This window comes from Lachnellula hyalina (assembly GCF_007821495.1).
Source record: "Lachnellula hyalina strain CBS 185.66 chromosome Unknown contig00032, whole genome shotgun sequence".
In the NCBI taxonomy this organism is placed as follows: domain Eukaryota; kingdom Fungi; phylum Ascomycota; class Leotiomycetes; order Helotiales; family Lachnaceae; genus Lachnellula; species Lachnellula hyalina.
Genome location: NW_022157146.1, coordinates 51,231 through 70,352, shown reverse-complemented (window position 1 = coordinate 70,352; position 19,122 = coordinate 51,231). Strand labels below are relative to the sequence as shown.

General features: G+C 47.7%; 5 protein-coding genes across 5 annotated transcripts; 2 read left to right on the top strand and 3 right to left on the bottom strand.

The window, feature by feature from the left end:
• Positions 1–2,441: 2,441 nt before the first annotated feature.
• LHYA1_G004475 (uncharacterized protein) lies at positions 2,442–3,677 on the top strand (the record flags this gene model as incomplete). The annotated part of the gene is made up of 1 exon (XM_031149434.1): positions 2,442–3,677. The coding sequence occupies one exon, from the start codon at positions 2,442–2,444 to the stop codon at positions 3,675–3,677; it is 1,236 nt and encodes a 411-aa protein (XP_031007156.1).
• Positions 3,678–6,864: 3,187 nt separating this feature from the next.
• Positions 6,865–8,244, bottom strand: LHYA1_G004474 (uncharacterized protein; the record flags this gene model as incomplete). Its single annotated transcript, XM_031149433.1, has 2 exons — positions 6,865–7,627; positions 7,673–8,244. The coding sequence occupies 2 exons, from the start codon at positions 8,242–8,244 to the stop codon at positions 6,865–6,867; spliced, it is 1,335 nt and encodes a 444-aa protein (XP_031007157.1).
• A 1,450-nt stretch (positions 8,245–9,694) lies between these two features.
• cys-3 (Regulatory protein cys-3) lies at positions 9,695–10,934 on the bottom strand (the record flags this gene model as incomplete). Its single annotated transcript, XM_031149432.1, has 3 exons — positions 9,695–9,817; positions 9,874–10,190; positions 10,670–10,934. The coding sequence occupies 3 exons, from the start codon at positions 10,932–10,934 to the stop codon at positions 9,695–9,697; spliced, it is 705 nt and encodes a 234-aa protein (XP_031007162.1).
• A 1,881-nt stretch (positions 10,935–12,815) lies between these two features.
• Positions 12,816–15,786, top strand: pi038 (Deoxyribonuclease Tat-D; the record flags this gene model as incomplete). Its single annotated transcript, XM_031149431.1, has 4 exons — positions 12,816–14,237; positions 14,624–14,743; positions 14,807–14,984; positions 15,065–15,786. The coding sequence occupies 4 exons, from the start codon at positions 12,816–12,818 to the stop codon at positions 15,784–15,786; spliced, it is 2,442 nt and encodes an 813-aa protein (XP_031007163.1).
• Positions 15,787–16,136: 350 nt separating this feature from the next.
• LHYA1_G004471 (uncharacterized protein) lies at positions 16,137–18,911 on the bottom strand (the record flags this gene model as incomplete). Its single annotated transcript, XM_031149430.1, has 5 exons — positions 16,137–17,305; positions 17,352–17,471; positions 17,523–18,326; positions 18,372–18,670; positions 18,724–18,911. Coding segments are annotated over 5 exons (2,580 nt in total), but the record flags the coding sequence as incomplete, so codon positions are not given.
• Between the last annotated feature and the right edge of the window lie 211 nt (positions 18,912–19,122).

Here is a 19,122-nt window from a genome sequence, read left to right as displayed (position 1 = left end):
AAGAAGCTCCTCGCAGAGAGAGGTTGGGAGGAATAGACTTGCACTTACCTTAATGTTCCGTATAAATTGGCCAGACATGTTACTTCGTACGTATTATTGGTTGACATGAACTCGACATGACCGCGACATGACCGCGACACCGACAGATGGCCAAACAAGGTTTTCCATATTGTTGTAGTAAGTGACGTCAAAGATCATTTCAGGGATTCTTTCCGTCCAAGCTCCTAATCTCACCAGCCATCCAATCACCAGCCACCATGGCATAGCAATTCAGGGTCCACACGCCACCCACCATTCACCCATTCAATCACATCTTCCGTGCCCAACCAAAATCAGGAACACGTTCCCCAGACAATGAAGTCCGAGCAGGGATAATCCTAGCCCTCAGCTGGCTGATCCCCTGTTAAGCTGAGCCTTTAATGCTGCCCATAATTATTAATTTCCCCCTGTGTTTATACAGCACACATCGACTTTTAGCATCGAATTTCCGAGCGGCTAAAGATCCAAGATAAAGTTAAAGTGCTGATCTACTCCAAGTATCCAGGCGGCTAGCTGTGGCTGATGACCCCCGCCCATCACGATCTAGACCCTTTGACCATAAACATGGAAAACCACTTGAGCCACATCTCAGGTTGCCATGGATCGGATCTGAGCCACATCTGCAAACCTGCGTTTCACTTTCAGAGGCAAACATTACTCGTAAGGTGCCCTTTGATCCTCGGGAGAAAGTCCCTATTGTGGAATAAGCGCACCAATTCGATGGCAGTGGAGTGGAAGTGGAGGTGGAGTGACCTGTCTGATGTGTTGTCACGTTGTGGATCCCGTGCCCGTCCGTCCGTGCTGGTCGATCAATGACGACGATGAGGCGATTCAGGATTTCTCTCTGATTTTCCTTCTTTCTTCTTCTTCTTCTCTTTCTCTTCCCCGCAAATAACCCATCATTCCATCGAATTCCTGTCCTTCCTCTTCATTCTTCATTCCTTCACAGCTGGACAATCGCCACGTCGAGATGGATATGCCTTATCCATACAATACCTCGCGTCTCACCGCTCCTCACCCTCTCTACCATTCATACTTCGGTAAATAACCTTTCTTCTTTTTCTTTCAGAATCAAATCAATTAGTCAAGTCATACAGCTACTCCGTACTATCGTCGGCCTGATAACCTAAGATATTAGGCTATTTAAGGCCGAAACCCGCTAAATAGCCCTATAAAAACCCTAGAATTTGCTCTAAAAGCACCCTAAAATCGACGATTTTACTACCTTCAACTAATTAGCCGACTGATTAATATATCTATAACCGACTAACTGACTGATGTCACTACCTTTAACTGACTAACTAATGTTAAAAGCTTCAACTGATAAAGTGACTCAATAGTAACTGACTTACTCGCCAGTCTGGGCCTGAACCCTACTATGTCTAATGCATTTCCTTTAGTATATCATCTTTTCGGCCGATGAAGTCCATGGCTTCGCGCCGGCTCTCAATAGTTTTGCACCTTAGTCCACGTTCACACTAGGTATTTAAGTCGTCTAATTACAGTATCATCATCATTTCATTCCACTTCTTCTTTTAGTCCTGTCCTTCCTCACCTAAGAATTACCTTTGTACCGTGTAAGATCGCTCGTGGAGTCACGAGTCACGATCCGTTTATTGGTGCAAAGTACCTGAGTAGGGAGTGTTTCACAATCCTCAAGTTTAAAACATATCATCAGGATATGGATGTTCTATAATAGCATAAGAGCAATTTGAAGCTATGCAAGTCTCTGGCATTCTTCTTCGCACTTTGCATAGCGGAACTATTACTCAGCGATGTTCGCAGGTTCAAGCTCGTAGGTTCGATCACTTTTTTCCTTTCATTTACTGCCTTTACTATCTCTATGCTAGACAGCTCTTGCTGTTGATTCCTTTGATACTGTTAAACTCTCTACTATTATACTAAAAGATCTTCTTTAATCAGCATGCATTGTTAAGCTCTTAACTAGCATTAGTTGAGAGAAATTCTAGTACTTTACATTCTGCTTTTTTGACCCTCAGCTTTATAATTTCGCTTTACTAGATGTTTTCTTTAGTATAGTAAGAACTTAATCAACACATCTTTCTATGAACTTATTAGATCCATCTACTTCGCTGCTCATTAACTTAGTCATACTATTATATTTTGATAACTTTATTCAAAGCGTATACAACATCTAACACGTTTTCCTCCGCACCCATTTTCATGCTTTGTTATTAAAGATTACTTTACTATCAACTTTCTTCATATCATATTCATATATTATGCCTATTAGAGTACGCAAAGAGGATCTGCAGCATCGGCTATTTATCCCAATAAAGATTTGCTCCGTTCCACACTCAGCCGCAATCCCACCCACGCCAGCACATAGTCTCAGCCTCCGGTAAAATAATTCCATCCTCGACAAGCACCTCCATCTAGCCATGGTTCTCGAATTCCCAACCTCTCGTAACGGGTGGAAGTTAGATGCAGTTGGCCTCCTCGCAGTCATCGGCGAGACAACAACTGAAAAATGCGCCGAGCCAATGACAGCCTCGTACCTCTGTCTTCTTCCCCGTCTCATCCCAGCACCACAAGCTCTAATCCGCCCAAATCGACGTGAGTCTCTTGCCAGAGTGCCTGCCTCCATCGTTGGAGTTCATACAGGTATGGTCCAAACCCAACTGCCATATATCGCCAACCAGATCCACCCCATTGCGGATATTCCTCCTTATGCTGTGATTGTGCTTGAAATCACGCACCACCCATCGATGCATCCCCCGAGAACAATACCAGACGACGAGTCTGGCACCATCGGCACTCCTGTTCGCAGGACTACAAACTTGGAGAGAATCAAGTCATTCATCCCTCCCCGCCCTCAACCGTTAATGAAGACAAAAGCCATGGCGCCTCATAATGTTCTAAGCGTCCTCTCAACGTTCCTGACAATCGCTCTTCTTATCTGGGCCATTGTCATTGGGGACGGCGCAGCGACCATAGCAATCGTGCTCCTGTCTTGTGCAACGACCCTGTTCTGCGCGGCCGCTCTCTGGAGCCCACCCAACAGGCTACCAACAAGGCATATGGCGCCTGTCCCCCCCGGCGATGTAGTGATACGCACCGGGTACGGCGCGTTCCTCATAATAAAGTGCGACGAGAATGTTGCGCGAGAGCTATATTTCGGCACCGAGGAAGTCGTCCAGGTGATCACGAGAGGCTTCGGCTCCTGCGTGGGCGCCGGGACCGTCGTCTTCATGGTTGCCGTCATCATGATGGGCAACTGCTCCTGGACCATGCAAGCTGCGCTCGCCGTCACGTACCTCGTGCTCAACGCCGTGTATTGGTTTGCTGCTCTCCTGCCCTCGAAAACCCACTGGGAGTTTCCTCGATACCAGTGGAGAGATTTCACGCCCGAAGATGCCAAATACCAGGATGTAGCCATCGGTGTGACAAGTAGACCTTCATTTACTCGGTCCCTGTGGAGGGCGATTCTGGAGACAAAATCGGTAGGTTGGGTTAGGAAGGGGGGTGCTGCACCAAACACTCCTATTTGGAATGAATGGTTGGATTTGGCAGAGATGAATGCTCAAAATGGCAATCGCCGTTGGCCATTTTTGGAGGAAAAGAAAAGGATAGAGGATGCTTGGATGGAGAAAGAACTTCCGAAGCCAAGGTCATGAGACATTGTATGCTCTTATCCTAATGTCTTGATATGGGGCGTACTTTATGGTGTTACGAATCTCTTTAGCACTGGAGCCTAGCCCATCAGTCATTTGCTTACATGGAAGTCAAGTCGAGTCGAGAAGTCGCCTCTACACTTGGAAGTGTCAGACTTGTGCGTTTGTAAGATCGCCACCTTCATCATTACCATCGGTCACCAGTAGTATTTCTACTCTAACCGTGCGGTAGATCTTGTGTCTAAGCAAGTGCCTTCGCAGCGCGCTTTTCTGTATGGCGAATTGGCATTTTCGAGTACGATCACGTGAGCCGAGGATAAGTATGTTTGCCATTATAGATTTCCTGTAAGCATATACGCAGTATAGGGAGATGCGCTGAGGGAGAAAGGAGTTTGAAGGAATAACATGTGTACCACCCCCTATTTCTAAGCGAGAAATCAGGACCCATATTTACCGCCAAGACTTGTTCGTGGTCTAGCGCAGGCTTAAGAAGAGAACCACATATGTAGTTCCGCATGCACGTTTTAGGAACCACAAACAGAGCTCTGCACAGCTTATAATGGCAAAATAGAATAGTACATGCGGTTCAGTATGCTGGTAATCTCATTTTCCCTCGCCTCAGCTTGCTTTATATAACGGAAGTATGTTACTGATGATTGTAAAGCGACTCGTACTTTATGCCGGCGTGCTGGATATAGGCGGGCAATGGTGTCAGGTTTTCTGGGTGCGTTGCTATGTCGTAATATATTTGATTTTCATTTTAATGTTCAATGTGGAATAATATTTTACCCGGATAGACGACTATTATACTTCCAGCCACCCACGCACCCATCCATCCCCTGAAACCCAACAAGTATTTAGTAAGTGGAACAGTGACGATAATAAGCTTTTCAAAGTTAGATTCGTCAAATCGATAGCCAATTATGCAACTGAGATCCAAGCCTAAAAGACAGCATTGCAAGGTCAATCGCGCAAACTGCTCGCCAAATAATGCCAGGAGCCTTGCGCAGCGGTAGCAGCAACATATATCAGGCAGTAGCGTACATACGGGCCAAGATCCGAAAAGAGGTTATTCGTAACATCTGTACCAGTGGCATCGATACGTGTGGCTAGGAGCAGGAGAAAAAATGTGAAAGGCCGCATGCTGTCTACGAGTCTCTGTCGTGATACACGAGGCTGAAGCTTGATTGCTACTGTACAAGTAATCAGCGGCAAGATTCAGCGCTACTTGGCTCAGGTCCAAACGTTGAAGGGGCGCACTAATAAGGAGATGAAAATACACACAAAGTTATCGTTACTAGTGGCGTGAAACGTGTTTGGGAGAATTGCTCACGATTTGAGAGGATTCAGAATAGATTCAGCCATGGAGTCCTGATAATGGGCTTAACAGTCAGCCCCCAACCACCCATGTCTAGGTGGTAATATAAGGGTCGTGCCGTGCCATCCACACTGATCAAAGCAAGAGCTTGATAGGCCATTATTGGTGGAACTGGGTAATATATATCGATTTCTACACCCATCCAATTGGGGTAATGCCGCAGATGCGAGAACTTAACGTGCCATTGCCAGGCGCCACACCCACCAGCAACCACCCAAAAGGACAAAATGGCAGATCCAAAGAACCGAGCCGCATGGCTCACCAGAGCTGAAACTCCCCTGGAAGTGGGTGGTACCCCATTACCCACAGCCGGTTCCGGTAAGATCGTCGTTAAGAACGCTGCCGTCGCTATCGGCCTCTCAACTGCCATGCGTCTTCATCCAATAATGGCCGGCCATCTTCAGCTGTGACGTTGCCGGCGAGGTATATGAAGTATGACCAGACGTAGAGCGCTCCAAGAAATAAGATCCAGTCATCGGGTATGGCAGTGTTGAGGTGTCGTCTTTGGCAAGGAATTCCAGACTGATGTCGAGTTTTAGCGAATGTTGCTAGCGCAGAATTGTGCCTCCCTATATTTAAAGGTGTGCGCGGGGCAAAAGCATAAAACATAGGGCTAGATTACATATATATGTTTCTACTATAATTCTTAGTCTTCACGTAATATACTTCTATAGAGACTGCTATATAATACTATAGGAGTTATTTCTAGCGCTAGTGTCTACTTTCTCTTCCCATAATCTTTTTTATGGATTCCTAGTCCGTGAGTACTTAAAAACGTCGATTTTATATTCAACGCCATCATTACTACCGACACATACACCCATGACCTCGTCATCCTCGCCAAGCTGGGTGGAGGTCATTCTCGCCTGCGTGCACCCTCCTCCATCTGATGTGCCCGCGAACGTAAAGGCAGGTATGATGTTCGCCGTCAACGACATCGCGACGCCTGTCTGGAAGGACTACGTGACGCCCACGTTGGAGGCCGGAAAGATTCAGTGCCTTCCGCCGCCTCCCGTTGTCGGCAAGGAATTGGAGTATATCTAAGAGGCACTGAAGAGCCCGAAGCTGGTGTTGGTGCGATGAAGCTGGTGATGGAATTGTCGGGGAGGGATCGAGGCTTCCTTACCAGTGGCATGCTTAGATCTCTAGAACTTATTATAAGGACAGTACTGTGTCTCATGTTGGTAGGAAGAGTATTTTGTATTTCGATAGCATCCGCAGACAGATTAGAGCACTTTCAGTGATTGGTAGAATGATAAATGAATGATATTTGCTATAACTATCGGTCCAACTTTCAAATCCCAAACAAAAGAAAGTGTGCAGTCATTTTCGAAATAAAACAAAGGAATCAAATATAACACAAGAAGAACATGTGGATTGGTGAAAAGCTCTGATATGAGACTAGAATTATATCGAAAGAAAGATGAGCTAGTCCGCAGGAAGATACGAGACGTGGCATGTAATGACAGATAACACTTCATAAAGGAGAGTGGCCTTGCAGAAAGACAAAATCTAAGTGAATTCAAGGGAGATCTGGCTCAGGACCCCATTTGAAACCTCTTGATAGAAAATTAATAAAAGGCACAGATTAAGTCCGCCAGGTAGACCGAGGCCGTGAGGATGTCGAGTAATTTGTTGGCGCAAAGGAAGATATTGGCGAGATTTCGGATCCCAAGAAAAAAGCCCGTCCAGTCTGAGAAGAGCAGGAGCATGGAGCCAGATTATGATGCCTCATATTGCCGGATAAAGTGAACCATCATACCACCAACTCGCTGGCGGGCGGTAGCCTTTGCTCGAATTCCTTGCAATTTATTACCACATATCTTCGTCCATAAGATGCCTTTCGGTGAATGTAAATGTGTCCTTGTCGCCACGGGACTGTTGAACATGAGCACTAGATACCTGGCGACGAAACAAGTAGCATTTATGATCCTTGCTGAGGTGATTAATAACATTGGTGAGTGAGAACGCCGAAACTGTGCTTGCACAAGATCCCACCGCACACTCATAATTGCCGTGTTGATCATTGATGTGGGATGATAGCTCCGCTTCGGTCAAGTAATATCTCCGGTGACAATGATGGTATGTGCATCGAATGGCTCCATGACCGGTAACCCGGCTATGCTCATTCAGCTTGTCCTTGCGAGGGAAGCCATTTGTATGTCTCTTGCAGCCCTTGTGGGGACATTTCCATGTTCGGCCATGCTTGTGAACCGAAGCAAGGTGACGTTCCAAGTCACCCTTTCTTCCAAAAGGTTCACTACGTATGCAGCCGGTTACGGTACACCGAAGAGGGTCGATATGAATGTTGGTGACATGAGTTTCAAGCTTCTTGCGTGTGTCTAAATCTGGCTTGGTGCACCCGGGCCATGTACAGGAACCTGAAGTGTTATTGAGAACATCTTGTACGTGGACAGCAGATATATGTTGTGAATGGGAATTGCTGTCTGGGAACACCCGGGTTAAGTTACAACCAGGCCAGTCACAGCCGAAAAGAGGTGGAGTGGGCGTGCCGATCCGAATGATAGAACGAGGGGCCGAGGGGGCGTCGACATACATGGTCGTTGCAGGATCTCTTGAAACGGGCAAATTAGCGTCAAGTTAAAAAAAAAAATCTTACTCCGATTCGTCAATTTCAAGAGGTGCATCGAGATCCGAGCCAGTCGAGAAGGCTGCCGTATTGAAGGTGTTCGGGTCCATCGAATAAGATCCACCGAAAGCATCCTTATTGGTAGTGGCGTTGAAGGCAGACATGTCGGTGAGAGAGCCCTGTGGGAGGGTTGCCTGATCCAACGAGTAAGGCGCATCGAAGCCGAAATCGTTGTTGTCTGGAGACCAAAAATCACTGGTACAGGCCCCCTGAGATGCAGTCTGATCAAAGGATTGACAGTTGTTCGTGAGATAGTTGTCGAGGGCTGGAAAGGCGTCGTTCATGCTTCCCAAAGGTTGATAGAACATGTTGGCAGTGTCGAAGTCCAGACCGCCATTATTCAAGCTGAACGCAGTGCTGTCGCTGGCAGGCTGCTGCATGGCACCCTGACTGGCCTGGAAGCCACTGAGACCAAACATAGGATCCAAGGGACCTTCAGGGAGGCTCTCAGAGCCAAAATCCTCATCCAGAGCAAACAAGGCGGTGAAGGCCTTCTGCTGGAGGGCGTTCTCATCGAACGAGTAAAATCCGTTGGAATCCATGTCTGTGTAGGAAAGGGGCGTAAAGGGCGAAATAGTGCGGCGTACAGTTTTGAGAGTGAGGCGGACTAGCGAGTGCGACGAGGTTGAATGAGGCTGAATTGGTAGGAAAGTGCGCAAGGTGTGAGCACTCAGGCCGGGGGAGAGGATTAATATATGCTCCGGGAGGCAGAATTTAGAGGTTAGAGCGCGAAATCGCATCCTTGGTTGAGGCGCTGCCGGTTGTGGGGGAGGTGAGATCTTGTGGAACTTGAGAATTCATGATTTCTGGCAGGAGCAAGACATCATATGATGCGGATCTTCTTCAGAAGGGGAGGTGTGAGTCGGTACAATCGTAAGAATAATGCGTGCCTATATCTTTGATTTCCATATCCGCAACCCCAACCCCAACCGCAAACTTTACATTAGATTCATATAAGCGTAACACCTACTCCTTTTTTTCAATCCATACTCTTTTTAGTAGCTAAAGGCACTATGTATCATAGAGGTTGTCTAATTTACGATTGAGCGTTCATCTTCAAATCCCGACCTAGCCCGTTTGAGGCATAGGTAATTAACCCGTGTGAAATAAAAGAAATGAGTGAAAACGCTCTTATTCCCCCCTCCTTTCCTCTCACTTCACCTCTCCCTTTTCCATCATACTTCTTTCTCTTTGTCCCCGCCATCCCCGCTTCATGCCTCGGGAGAGTTGGCACTTGGACCCGAATGTGGCATGCCACAGTGAGATAGCCCTGAGGTCCATGTCGCTTAGACGGTGCAGGTAGCACTTATTCGAGCCCCTGATATCTTCAGACTTCCTCGCCAACAATCCTTCTCAAAAACAGAACAGAAGGATTTCCATTCGAGCATCATGAACCAGACCGAGCCACTTGACAAGACTTGGGTCTACACGTCTCCTTGTAGTCCCCTACCATTGCTACTCAACAAAGCGCTTTCTCCAAGATAAAGAAAGAGATGCTTCCCGCTAGTTGCAGAGCCGCATAATCATTGATACCCAAATGAGGAAAGTGGATCGCACATCGCGAGGAAAAATATAAGATGAGAAAGATACCTATCAGGCAAGTGTGCACCACCGGGCGGACATGTCGCACAAAAGCAGGGACAGAAATGAAAGAAAAAGGTTTATTCCCGAGCTACGGAAGATGAAGGTTTAATCACAATGTTTCATAGATATAGATACTACTTAGGTAAGAACGGTTTGAATATTCCTGAGCTCCATGACCAATCTCCAAATATCCCCTCAACATCAGTCATTATGCAATCATCTCCAGCATATCATCCCATCCCATCTCCAGATACAACGCCATATTCCCCGCCGCTCTCCTACCCCAGCCCCTACAATGCGAAAGAATCGAAAGCGAGAAAAGCCAGTACGCGAATATACTCTAGCGCAGCGCATGGCAAAAGATGTCCAAAAGACAAACAAGAAGGTCAAAATGATTCTATTTAAGACCTAAGCCTTTGTTCCGACACCGTCCTTGCGCTGAGAGCCTTTCCTCTCGGCACTCTCGCGGTTATATTTCTTCCACAGCGCCGCAATATCCTCATTGCTCTCATTCTTCTCCGTGATGAGATTCTTCAGCCACTTGTTCTCCGTCTCCAGCTGTTGATTCGTCCCTCTAGCGCAGCTACTTTGTCGGACATGTCCTTCGCGCTGCGCTCGAGAGCTGCCTCGCGCTGCTTCTTCTTCACACGGAAACGGGCGCTGGCAGCGGTGTTGCGACGGCGCTTGTCTTCTTCAGCTGCCTGGCGAGATGCTTCTTCAAAGTCGGGCGCGTCGGACGAGGAAGCTTTACGTTTATGTTCGCCGGAAATAGACGGGGATGGACCGGCGGTGGGAGACGAAGCGTCGGTGTAGGGGGGAATGGTAGTTGTTTGTATGGACGCGGGGTCGGCACCAAAGGTAGAGGGGGCAGCGAAGCTACCGAAATCGGGGAAATTGAAATCTCCTGTGGTACCCATTGTTACATGGTCAGCATAATTGTTTTCTCCGCTTTTGTTTGATAGACAGTAATAACAGAACAGATAACGGGGAGTGCGGATACAAGCGGTGGAGGCGTCCCACCACAAGGTAGACAACTTTGTCTGGCTTGGCTCCGGGAGTTGAAAAGGTGACACGTGACATGTCGCCATCCTTCGGCGATTGGACCCAAGGCTTGCGTGATTTCCAATCGCGCACATAAGAGAACACGAACTGCTGCACTCCTGCTGCAAGACGACACGTGCCATGCATGCAGCATCCTCCTCCTGTCCTGATAGGCGCTGGCGATATTGGAGATGCAGCGGGGTTTGATTTGGTGACGGAAGATCAGTGAGATATAACGACTTATTGTCTCGACGAGGCAATATACCGTATAATAATCGTAAAGATACGGCAATAAATATAAACAGCGATGCATATCGTATAATAAAAACAGTGACTCCATACCTGGTATATCAAAATCCATCGACTTCATGTCAGAGACTTCTCCCGCAATAGAAGCACGGCCGTGTCCGTCACCAAAATCCGTAGGTTGTAGGTCGGCAAACTGGTTCAGATCCGAGTCGAAAAATTGCGTGTTCGTGAACATAGCCAGGTCTTCGTCCAGATCGAAGTCGCCCTGGGAGTTCTCGATGTCTTGCGCCGAAGGAATCGCATTGAGGTTCGCGATGTACTCCGAGACATTGGGACCCCGCCTTCCATTGTAAGCCATGATGCGCGGTGTCGTCGACGATGCGAGGCAGAGGCTGTCGTAGCCGGTGGGTGTTCGATGGGCACTCGCTGTGCGAACTTTGTGTCGTGAATACTTCGTGAGTGGTAGGGAGATTGTTTGGTGGTGTGGTGTTGTTGAAAGGTGGGTTGGTGGATGGAAGATTCTTTGTCTGCGGAGCTAAAGCCGAACGTAGCGTAGGCGCGGGTGCGTGTTTGACGTGAACGAGTCAAGGTTGAGCCCAGACACCACGAACAGAGAGAGAGCCAAATTCTTCTCTTCTTCTTCACTTGTGCACCGTATTATCAGGAATGTGTCGACTGAAGCTGGGGAAATGGATGTTGCAGGAAACAAGAAGTAATCGCCAGAGCTAGAAGAAGTGAAGTAGTGGGGGGTTTACCCAGTCAGGCAATTACACCCATAGAAGTCATGCAGCCAAACGTGGGATGAGCTAGGAGAACCGCGGTAGAAAGTCCGTTTGTATTTGACTGTCAATTTTCTATAAATTATTTACATCAAACATACCTTACGGCCATGGAACATGGCCCAAGCTACCTAAGGTAGGTATACATCGACATAAGAATACAAAGCTTGCTACCATGCCTCTCTCTTCTCTAACAGTAAAAGTCAATGACTTCACCAACCCAACTTCACAGTCTTTTCGCCCCTCGGCCATACTCTGGTACGGAGGTACAGTGGGGTGCAAAAAGTTTGCACCATGGTCTTTGAGACTAATCCTAGAAAAGTCAAGCTGCTACTGTACGAAGCTAGAAATATCAGAAATCTAACGCAAACAAGTCAAGCGGTTACTTTCCCGAGTTAGGATTATCCCCAAAGACGGGGTGCAAACCTTTTTCACCCCACATGTATACGAAATACCTCCGTAGGTATAACTAATCAATCCACCTCCCACCCCCAAATCAAGGGCGCAATCGGAGATCTACGGAGTTCCTCGGACCGGGACGATATCCACAATCGACGAATCAGAGCAAAGAATTGGATGATTTGATGTGTCGAGCTGTTTGCCTCTGCCAAGCCTCTTCCCTGCGCTCTCCGTGGATGGATGAAAACCACATGCACTAAAACTCGCTTGTCTATTCAGACAGTTCTTTCATCCACGAAGAGTACGGAGAGCCCGAGTCAGGTTAGCCACGTGACCGAAAAAGACTCCACACCTTCAAAGAACCCTAAAAGCCGTTGCTCAATAACCCAGATGCATAATTGAGAGGAGGTAGGCAAAAGTCTGTACCTAGGACTTAGTAGTCTATCCTAACGCCAAAACACGTGATTTGTTGCAGATCTATTAACCATCTTCCCCCCTTTATTCAAGCGAAGAGTTGAACTCATTGCCTAATTTCATCGCCATATCCTTGGTTGCAAACTCGAAACCAATCTCCCAAGCCGGCATTCCGTCCAATGGAACGCTTAGTTGATGATGGCTTAATTAAACAAACCGCCTCCTATGGTTGATAGCAACTTGACCTCTTTCTATTCGGAATTTGTTGACAAAACGCTACAGGACTCACATGACTTCCTGCAAGGGTCTCCAGAAGACTTACAGCTTGATCATGAGCCCAAGTTTCAAAGGTCCATGCAGAGCGGAATAAAGCATTTAGACTTGATAGTCAGAGAGGGCAATGGAAAAGCTCGAGAGTTATCAAAAAAACCATGTCTTAGGCTACCCATGTACATACCCTCCGTAAATGCAGGACATGTGATGAAAGAACGGCAAGCGTCTGCGGGGAAGAGTGTTAAGCACGTGACTCCAAAATACAAGTCGCGTTTCGCAATCGCGACGCGACTTCCATTGAAAGACGCAATCCAACGCCATAGTCTTCGATGTTGGTAGCATAGCTACCGAATTGCTTCACGTCCACTTGCAATATGTCTGGTCTTTCGGTCCCTACGACATCCGCTCTCCCCTCCTCAGAATTGATCTCCTCATCTCACCCCGCAGTCGTCAAAACACTCAACAGACTGTCACGACCGTCCCTGCTCTCCCTCGCTCTCGATTGGCTCGATGAAAGGAACCAGGAAAATACTGCACCATATTTAGCGGAGAAAGGGAACGAGGACGATGACGAACAAGATCTCTATCCGCCTGCATTATCTCTCGCAGAATTACGTGAGATATACACGGATATCCAGGCACGGAAGGGGAGCAAGCGCGATGCATTAGACAGGATCATAGAAGGGGATTGGAGGAATGGGATTACTCTATACCAATTAGCAATGGCCGACATGCAATACCTCTACGACCATCCCTTGTCCCAAAAATGGACCGCTCTTAAAGTTGTACGCCTCGCATCTGAAGGAGAAGAAATCTCAAAATCGAAATCGATACCACGCTTCCACCCCGCGACATTCCTCCGAAACCTACAGAGAGAAGTTTTACCAGACGTTAAGGCACATTACAACCTCGATCGTCACCCAACACTCCCTCTCTTGCTCCTCCGCATCTTCATAGTCGAAAGCCCATACAATACCCCCCTCGCCCTCTCTTCAAAACAAGCCACAACCTTTGACGCAAGCAAGACGTTCTACGTAGCTTTCCCAGATGACTCGCCATATGTCTACGTCTCACTTAACACCGCGGCTGGGCAACCCGTGTCGAGGTCAGAGAATAAGAGTCTGCGACGCTTAACTTTGGAAGGGATTCCTAAGGCTTTCTCACGCCCAAGAGAAAGGTATAAACTTGAGTCTACGAGTCTTTCGGCAAAGAATCTGGATGCGCTGGTTGAGCTCAGGGGTGGGGGACGGACGAATGCTGCGGGAGGAGGTTGGAGTGTGTATACGGAGGAGAAAAGAAATGGGGGAGATAATCCGTTAGAGATTCAACTTCCTAAGCCGGAATCGGATATTGATGAATTGCAAGAAGATATGCCAAAAGGACTTAAAAGACGGAGGAAATATGATGATAGGGTGGTCAAGAGAAGAAAGATGGTTGCGAAAGGTAGGTTTGGAAATACTGCATTGCCAGATGATGGGAAAGGGATAGAGAGGCTCGATATTCGGATTGATGACCTATTCCCTGCTGGGAATGCCGAACCGGTTAAGGATGATTATGCGTTGGCTGATGAGCTTGATCTTGGAGTCACCAAAAAGAAACAGAGTGGACGACGGAGTACCATTACGTTTGAGTTGGACAAGCATGATAATGATGAAGAGGATAGCAGAGAGGAATGGAGACCAGATATGCGACTGACGTTCATCGGCCAACATGTATTTGCTGGAATTAGGCAGTTGGTTGAAGCTGGTGTAGTTGATGGAGAAAAGATGCCTGGGTGGATGGCGGGCGAAGAGGGTGTTAGTGTTGGAGTTGTGCGAGATGGGAGGATAAAAGGTAGTAAAGGAAGCGGGATGTAAATTTGTTTTGACTTGTGGAGCATATTGGGTGTTTTGGTCAGGCATAAGGGATTGGGATGAGATACCCGTGGAAAGATTAGGGGAATGGTTTCAGGTAGTCAATGATGAATTGTTAATAATAAAGGACCACATATGTATTCAAAACATTCTCTGGGTTAACATGCTTTCATCGATGCAAGAAAAGGGAAAAGGGGTATATCGAACTAGTCATCTCGCTTCGCTACCAAGCTTCAACCTCAACTCCAGAAGTCTAGGTATCCAGCCCAGCTCACCACCACGGTGTCACCCCTTCAAACTCCATGAATCGGCTTTCCCACCACTCTCAGCTCCCGCGCATCTTCAACACTCTCCTCCACTGTCCTCCCACATTCCGCACCTTCACCATGGCCTCCGCGACCGCAATCCCCACTCCGGTGCAATCCTCTCACAAGCCCCGCTACATAGATGTATGCCCAAACCTCCCTTCCCAAACACAGCAGATCGTGCTGATGCGCAATCGCACACAGTAGATAGGCATCAACCTCACTGATCCCGTCTACACCGGCCTCTACCATGGCACACAACGACACCCCCCCGACCTACCAGCCGTCGTATCGCGCGCGCTAGACGCAGGCTGCAAGAAGTTGATCGTGACGGGCTCTGATGTCGCCGAGTCGAGGAAGGCTATCCAGTTATCCAAAGACCATCGTACGTACGCTACAGTACATCCGAACTCCGCTTGCATTCATTACACGAGAAGCGCTTGCTGATGCGGCCATTATAAACAGCTGGAGTAATCTACAACACCGTAGGCGTACACCCCTGCTCCTGCCAACAATTCACGCCCGCGCCCTCCGCAATGCTCCATCAATTAAAGACTCTCGCCCTCCAAGCGAAGCACGAAGGTCAATGCGTAGCATTCGGTGAAATAGGCCTCGATTATGACCGCCTCCCCCTCTGTCCCAAAGACATCCAACTCGAGTATTTCGCCGCGCAGCTCGACATAGCCTGCGACCTTGACCTCCCCCTCTTCCTACACAGCAGAGCCGCACACGCCGATTTCATCCGCCTCCTCAACGAGCGCCAAGCCCAACTACCGAGACGCGGCGTCGTGCATAGTTTCACGGGCACGCTGGAGGAGATGCGGGAGTTGGTGCGGGAAGGCTGGTATATCGGTGTCAACGGGTGCTCGCTGAAAACGCCGGAGAATCTAGAGGTCGTGAGAGCTATTCCGCTGGATAAACTCATGCTCGAGACTGATGGCCCGTGGTGTGAGATCAGGGCTAGTCATGCGAGTGCGGGGTTTGCAAAGGGGTACGTGGAGGGTGTGAAATGGGTCAAGAAGGAGAAGTGGGTTGAGGGTGCACTAGTCAAGGGGAGGAATGAGCCCTGTTTGATTGGGAAGGTTGCGTGGGCTGTTGCGGGCATTAGGGGCTGTAGTGTTGAGGAGCTGACAGAGGCTGCGTGGGAGAATACGGTCAGGGTTTTTGGTCTTGGCGAGGTATCGTGAAAGTGAAAGGCCGAAAATGAAAAAGAGTTATAGCGGGGTTGTAGAATATGTTGGATTAGAGATATATCCATAGACCTGTTTTGTTCTCTGACCCCTCTTTCTTTGTGATTTACTCAACCTGTTGCAGACACGATGTACTTACTGTATATAGATATATAGGGGAATCTTCACACTCAAATACTAAAATAGACATTGTCACTAATGATATACCCACATGAAATCCAAACCCCAACTGAACGAATGTCAAAAAGCCATACGGCAAATATTATATTAGGCCATTAAAGTATAACACCAATACCCAACCATTATCCTACCACCAGGTATTCCAGCGCGTTTCAGATATCCAATAATCAATAATCGATCTTCTTCTCCCAAATAGGCGCATCCGCTGGATGTTCCCGATCCCACACAACCTTATTCTTTTCATCAAACCGCGCTAGATCATCGGTAATACCAACCACCTCACTCGAATCCTTGACCTCGCGTGCACTGATTCCCATCTCGTCTCTCACGATCCATAGTTCAGGCATTGGACTTGTGATTGCGGGGTTGAAATACGCCAACTCTTCATCCTTATCTTCATACTGCGGGGGAAGCCAATCTGGCACGAGCGACTTGACAGCTTGATGGCTCTTGAACTTGCGAGGGTCGAAAATTCGGCCGAGGAAATCTGCTTTCTTGGCGTGGAATTTCTTGGGTGCTGTGGTTTCCGCTTCACTGGGTGGAACGCCCTGCTTCGAGGAATCATATGATTTGTGATCCGTAGTAGTAAACATGGCAAGTTGGTCATCACCATCAAGACTATCTGGAAGATACTCTTTCAACGGATTCAGGGCATGATTCAAGGCTGCATGGTAAATGGCTGTGAAGGCAAGGAAGATAGCCATAAGAACAATGGGGCCTGGAGCAGTGTTGATAGCGAAGAGGCCAATGAGGCAGATTTCACCAAGGTAGACACCGACCATTAGTTGCTGTAGAACGAGAGCGTAGGCGCGGCCTTTGGTGTCAATATTATTGCTGAGCACGAAGAAGGCATTGTATCGAACGGCCAGGTAGATGAGCGCGAACCCAATAGTAGCGAATCCGAGGAGAAGTGGGGAGATGATGGAGTAGGTGATGGCAATGATTCCCATGTTGCCAAACTTTGGGTATAATGATCCCCATCCAAGTCCACCGAGGGTCATGTAGCGCTTGAACATCTTTCGAGGTGACTTGTCGAGGAACTTGGCAACGACGGTCATCACGACCAGTGCGCCGATATTGAGTAGATTGCCAGCCGCAATCCCCAAGCCCTGCAGAATGAAATATGCAATAAAATAGTTGGATGCCAGAGGCAAATTCTGAGCTAGGAGGGTTGTTGCTGACGAGGGCTTGTCGATAATTTGAGTAACAACTGCTGCTGCCCCTGAGGCAAACGTTGAGACGAGGAAAACTTGGACAACTTGGAACGCCATGTACCAATTCTGAGTGCTCAATTCGACATCTGGGAGAGTGACTTCGCCTTTCAATTTCGCCATCCCTAGGAAATGTTAGACCTGTGATGAAGCAGCCATATGAGAACTTACATCGACAAACTATGGGAACTAATGCCATCAAAACTGACAATAGGATAACTGGGAGCAATCCGGTAATAAGACCAAGTATGACAGTAGGGCAGTTGTCGATGAATGATAGAAAGTGAACCTCTGAATCACTATATTAGCAAGTGCAATCAAAATCATACGTTTGAAACTTACTATCAGTTAAAGCATTGATATTACTTATCGAACCAACAACAGCAACAGGAATAGCCCAGAAGAGGATCATGAGGGTAAGGAATGAATTGCAGGCAAACTTTCTCCCAGTTCGCTCGGTTTTTTTGATACGAAGATTACTCCAGACGATCTCATTAGGTGTTGCAGAGATGGCCCTTGGGTTCATGCGTGGAGCCTTACGAGGACTCATTCTTCTGTAGGCAGTCTCTGCAGCTTTCTGGGTAGTGAATTCGACGAATGTTGCGTTGAGAACCTTTGCATCTCTTTGTTGATGGGCGAGTTGGTCTTCCTGGACTTCGGGATGGAGTCTTCTCAACTCATCTCTAGTCCAATTGATCGTATCAACCTTTTTGCCAATTAGAGGAATCTTTCCAAGGCGGTGGGTTGGACGGTCGCCCGGTTTCTGATATTTGGATCCAGGGAGTGCAGCTTCTGCATCGGCCGCAGGTTCATCTTTCCTCTTATCGTTCTTCTTCTCCCACTTTAATCTTCGCTTGTTGGCTGTTTGAGAGAGCTTGATTTCAGCTCCTTCCAACTTGAAGGCATCCTTGTCTCGCTCTTCGACTTTTTCCGTGAGGTCTTTGCAGTCTGTTGCTAGCCAGGCTCGTCTCATTGAGGTACCAAAAAGTGCCAGCAGCTTCTCCTGGTTCATGTATTCGGTTGGTACGTCGGTGAAAAGAACGGTTCTCGAAGATATCTTGGCTGCATTGAAAGGAGCGAGAAGGTAGGCATGGCGCAGGTTAATAAAGTAGATAGTCTCACGAGTGATAATGTACATGACGATACCTGGTATAGTCAGTAACTGGAGGTTCAAGTCGGGAAGCCACTTACTGAAGAATATCCAACCAATGAAGACATGTGCATAATAGCGATTCTTGCCTGCTTTGGTGATGTTGGCAAATGATAGCAGATCGAGTTGCTTCTTTCCACCACCGCCAGTCGCATTGACAGGGAACAGAACTGGCCAAGTGACGCAGCACCCAATGAAACTAATGATGGTTAACATCTTGAAGAAGCGCATGTAGAGATAGCCATCGAGCGATCCGTGGTTGAGAACATATTCATCGGGGACTTGACGAAAGGGTTTGATCCAATTGAACCTCCCTGTAGGCAGTTCTCTGGACTTTTCGCTATATAAATGTCAGAAAGGTCTATGATATAGACACATGTAAGGAATCCTTACTCATCCCGAAGCGATTCTAGGTATGTTCGCGGTTGATAGACACGCTGAAGCTTGGGTCTGAAGAAGAGAAACAGGCCAACAAAGACTGCAGCTTGCAACGCGACGGGGATCAAAGTGGACAGTAGCGTTGAAGCCGAGTTTGACGATGATCCTCCCCTGCTTCCTCCTGATCCAGCGCTGGAAGTAGACTGCGATCCATGATGGATGATTAGCTGTAATCCTTCCTATGCTTCGTAGCTAAATGAGTAATGGAGGATAGAAGTGCTCACCATGCTGGTTAGGCGATGTTACTGCGACAATTGGGTGGAAAAGGATTCCTTGGGATGGGATGGGATGGGATGGGATGAGACGAGAAGGTGAAAACCAGACAAATGTGCAAGGGAGTATACTTTATGTGTT